At 52.5% G+C, this 4,949-nt stretch overlaps 1 protein-coding gene across 1 annotated transcript; it reads left to right on the top strand.

Moving 5' to 3' along the window:
* Positions 1 to 2,221: 2,221 nt before the first annotated feature.
* Positions 2,222 to 4,439, top strand: LOC123058465 (high-affinity nitrate transporter 2.3). The gene has a single exon (XM_044481184.1). It carries the CDS (start codon positions 2,686 to 2,688, stop codon positions 4,228 to 4,230), a length of 1,545 nt encoding a protein of 514 aa, XP_044337119.1. The 5' UTR covers positions 2,222 to 2,685; the 3' UTR covers positions 4,231 to 4,439.
* The last annotated feature ends 510 nt before the right edge of the window (positions 4,440 to 4,949 follow it).

The raw sequence follows: 4,949 nt of genomic DNA, 5'->3' as shown, positions 1-4,949 counted from the left end.
AATGCAAATAGCGGGCGCTATATCCGCATAGCAGATTTTTAAAAATACTAGATCATTGTCTATATTTCTAGATTATTAAAAAAATAATGATATTTAATTTGAGCAATAGCGGAAGCTATTGCGGACGCAATGGCAGACGCTATCTCCGCTATGTGAAACTATGGGCACGAATCCATAATTCACTACAAGAGGCAACCCTTAATTCTTGTGCTCCCCGTGGGATCGATAATCTTACTTTGAAAAGGCTACAACTAAAACCAGCGCACTTCCAGACCATCAGATGCGCGACAGGCTGGGCACAAGCACTCATCACGCTCTGCTGGATCTTGTCGTCATTGCCCAGGACCGGGTCTTGCTCCCTTTGGTCAACATCCAGCTTCCTCATCGCGAGCCTCCGCCACAACTCGTCGACGACACACACACAACCCCACCAATCCTTTGCTCCCCACTCACGAATAGGCAAACCGATTAGTGGGAGGCCGTTCTTGCGATTCAGTGTTGATTTTGTCAGCAGATAAACATCTTGTTTTTCTCATCATTGAGAATGGTAGACAGATGCACAGTTAGTTCAGCAATGTTAAGTTCAGTATAGTACTGCTCAAGTTGAGTTTAGTTCAGGTATAAAATTATTTGTTCATGCTTATGTTGCAGCAGATAGATACAATTGTATGGAGTTATCTGTTCATGCTCAGTTGATCTATTTCTGTATAGTACCAAAGATTGCAATGCATTTTTTCTGTGGAAGCAATTGTGAAGAAGAAAAGCATAGAGCAGTGGTGTTCTATTTTAGGGAAATTGTTGGAGACCCTCAATTTCTCATGCCCTAAAATACACTTTTCTGTGTCCTAAATTTTATCCCGAGCAATTTTGTATGCCCTAAAATAGGGCAGCTATTAGAGATGCTTTAAGCAACGGTCTAAAATATGTATAAGCGTCTCAAACGGGTGACGTCACACTATCATAGACAACATAGACATCAAACCGTGCAATTGGATATGTACGAGTGCCGCGTTATTTTGTTTTATTGTCTCCGTCATATTTGTCACATTGCACCTACGTACCTGGACTAAGTTCTATGTGTAAATCCAAAACCTGACGCCTCATTTGGTTCATAGGATAGGAATTTTATAGAAATAGGAAAATCATAGGAAGTGAGGTGACATGCATTTTAATTCCTATATAGAAGAGATGCCATTTGATGCATAGGATAGGAATTTTTCCATTGAGTCTAGGCTAATGATTTTTTCCCTCCAAAATGTGAAGGATTGATTCCTATCCTATATAGGAATAGGAATCCATTCCTACAAACCAAAGGGCTTCAAAGGAATTTTTCCTTTGCAAATCCTATCCTATAGAGTTCCTACAAAATTCCTACAAACCAAAGGAGGCCTGAATGTTTCCTAGCTGTTTGTCCGTTGGTGCAACTATAGGCGCAGTTCCCAACCCAGTAATGGAGGATCTCCAATCAGTCGGAGGAATATTATTTCCCTGAAACGATAGTCCTGCCGAATACTCCTATAGGAGCGTTTTGTTTGCCTGTCTTTGGAAACGATAAATATGCCGGTGTCGTTTGGCTGTAATCTTAGTTGTGATAGGTCCTTGATGCCGCACCATGGTTTTTTCTGTGAGCTTAGCTGTGGTAGGTCACTGATGATCTTTTCAAATGCATTGTTGATTTGGTTAATATCTTGATTTGTTCATCCGCTGACGCGAGTTGTTTGTAGCAAAACGGCGGCTAGCGGCAGAACCACTGTTTGACAATCAGAAAACAAGGGAACAAGTAGTAGTCGGAAGTTTACATTTTGGTTCCAGGCTTATATTACAGCCGTGGCGTTTCTTTCATTCTCCAAGGTTAACAAACTCAAGGAGAATTACGGCACGATGGTGCAACTTGCAAGTCGCATCTAATGGAGAAAAGCCCAGATCAGAGCTTCTTTTTTTTTTTTTTGCGGGTGGAGATCAGAGCATAATAATCTTGAAATAGCAGAACAGGCTATGATCTTGAAAAAAACATGACAGAGGATGGCGTATGCTAGCCAGTCCTGGTAGGAAACAAAAGCAAACTAGCAGTACATGCTTCCCGTGCGGCGGCACTCCCGTACGGAGTTAGTAGCTGCCGCGTTGTCCGGGAGCACGCCGAAATCCCGAAAGCATTCATCGCCATTCGCCAATGATACTACAGTATTTCACAGATGCGGAGCAGGGGAGGGGGGAGCTGAGGCAGTTCCACTACCCGAGGAACTCATCGACTTTGGCCTCCAAAGTCAGAGTTCACACGATCTCCTCTACCCTTACAGCGACAGCAATACTACTACTACCAGATTACGTACGCCGTTTCAAAAAGAAAAGAAGAAAAACTACTAGCAGATTACCAGCTCGCGAACAAAACCCCGCGTATCTTCCTCGGAGAACCGCGACGCGAGGGAGCGCTCCATCCACAGCGGTGCCGGCCTTCCACTGACCCCGTTCGATCACCACCGCAATCTTTATTCATCCCCCGTTGCCCTCTCGCCGTCCCCAACCGTTGCGCTACGCCGCGCGCACCGATCGAGCGCCGCTCCGGCTCCGGCTGCTCTATATATACTCGCCGCGCCGCTGAGACTGTACTGCATCTGCATTACACACCAAGTTGCTAACACTACACAGGTGTAGCAGCAGCAGCAAGGTAGCTAGCTAGCTGGTGAGATGGAGGGGGAGTCGAAGCCGGCGGCGATGGGGGTGCAGGCGGCGCCCAAGGGCAAGTTCAGGATGCCGGTGGACTCGGACAACAAGGCCACCGAGTTCTGGCTCTTCTCGTTCGCGAGGCCGCACATGAGCGCCTTCCACCTCTCGTGGTTCTCCTTCTTCTGCTGCTTCGTCTCCACCTTCGCGGCGCCGCCGCTCCTGCCGCTCATCCGGGACAACCTTGGCCTCACGGGCAAGGACATCGGCAACGCCGGGATCGCGTCCGTGTCCGGCGCCGTGTTCGCGCGTCTCGCCATGGGCACGGCCTGCGACCTGGTCGGGCCCCGCCTGGCGTCCGCGGCCATCATACTGCTCACCACCCCCGCGGTGTACTGCTCGGCCATCATCGACTCCGCGTCGTCCTTCCTGCTCGTGCGCTTCTTCACGGGCTTCTCGCTCGCCTCCTTCGTGTCCACGCAGTTCTGGATGAGCTCCATGTTCTCGTCGCCCAAGGTGGGGCTGGCCAACGGCGTCGCGGGAGGCTGGGGCAACCTCGGCGGGGGCGCCGTGCAGTTCATCATGCCGCTCGTGTACGAGATCGTCCGCAAGATCGGCAGCACGGACTTCGTCGCGTGGCGCATCGCCTTCTTCATCCCGGGCATCATGCAGACGTTCTCGGCCATCGCCGTGCTGGCGTTCGGGCAGGACATGCCGGACGGCAACTACCGTAAGCTGCACAAGAGCGGGGAGATGCACAAGGACAGCTTCGGCAACGTGCTGCGCCACGCGGTCACCAACTACCGCGCCTGGATCCTGGCGCTCACCTACGGCTACTGCTTCGGCGTCGAGCTCGCCGTCGACAACATCGTGGCGCAGTACTTCTACGACCGCTTCGACGTGAACCTCCACACGGCCGGGCTCATCGCCGCCAGCTTCGGGATGGCCAACATCATCTCCCGCCCCGGCGGCGGGCTCATGTCCGACTGGCTGTCCGACCGGTTCGGCATGCGCGGCAGGCTGTGGGGGCTGTGGGTCGTGCAGACCATCGGCGGCGTCCTCTGCGTGGTGCTCGGCGTCGTCGACTACTCGTTCGGCGCGTCGGTGGCCGTCATGATACTCTTCTCCTTCTTCGTGCAGGCCGCGTGCGGGCTCACGTTCGGCATCGTGCCGTTCGTGTCGCGGCGGTCGCTGGGGCTCATCTCCGGGATGACCGGCGGGGGCGGCAACGTGGGGGCCGTGCTGACGCAGGTCATCTTCTTCCGCGGCACCAAGTACAAGACGGAGACGGGGATCATGTACATGGGGCTGATGATCCTGGCGTGCACGCTGCCCATCACGCTCATCTACTTCCCGCAGTGGGGCGGCATGTTCGCCGGGCCGCGGAAGGGGGCGACGGCGGAGGAGTACTACAGCCAGGAGTGGACCGAGGAGGAGCGGGCCAAGGGGTACAGCGCCGCGACCGAGCGTTTCGCGGAGAACAGCGTGCGTGAGGGCGGGCGGAGGGCGGCGTCGGGCAGCCAGTCAAGGCACACCGTCCCCGTCGACGGGTCGCCGGCAGACGTGTGAAGTCTCAACGGTGCACGTACTACGTGCTCCACGTGTACAACGGGTGATACGATCGCGTCGCACGGCCGCCCGTGTGTTTTGGGCGTGTTCCGTGCACGTACGTACGTACTACGAACGCACGCACGCACGCCGGCTTTGTGCTGCTTCTAGTACGTACATTTGGGGTTTGGTTTGCTCGCTTATTTGTGATAATCCGCATGTTGCTGTTTTATGATCCCTTGTGAAATACAGTTTTTTTTTAATTTTTGTGAGAGACGTGAAATATCGATGTTGTTGGAGTCAAACGGCAGCGTCACTGTCCTCTTCTTTCTACGGCAGTCAGCAGGCACCATGTTCACAGTTCACACAGCATCCAGCAGGGATCCAGGTTCTCGTGTCACGTCTACAACAGAGATCTATCTTACTTGATAGCAATGCTACGCAAAAGTTACGGACTTAAGCTTATTAGAGCATCGCAGTCGATTCCTCATAATTCCTTTTATCCTCCGTTCTTTAATTTTCTATTTAGTTAAGGACCCTCTTATCTGGCTGACGTTCGCCGGGGGGGGTGGCATATGCGAACGACTTCGTGGCAGGAAGTGGCGAGGCGTGGCATTTTCTTCCCGAGAAGCCAGTTTTCGTTTAAAAATTATCGTCGTTTGATCTTTCCTCACAACTAAACTGTCATCAAATGACGTTCGCTTGCGACCCCCCCCCCCCTCCCAGCTGATGTTCGCCGG

This window comes from Triticum aestivum, chromosome 3A (genome assembly GCF_018294505.1).
Source record: "Triticum aestivum cultivar Chinese Spring chromosome 3A, IWGSC CS RefSeq v2.1, whole genome shotgun sequence".
Taxonomy (NCBI): Eukaryota; Viridiplantae; Streptophyta; class Magnoliopsida; order Poales; family Poaceae; genus Triticum; species Triticum aestivum.
This window is presented reverse-complemented; position numbering and strand designations above follow the sequence as displayed.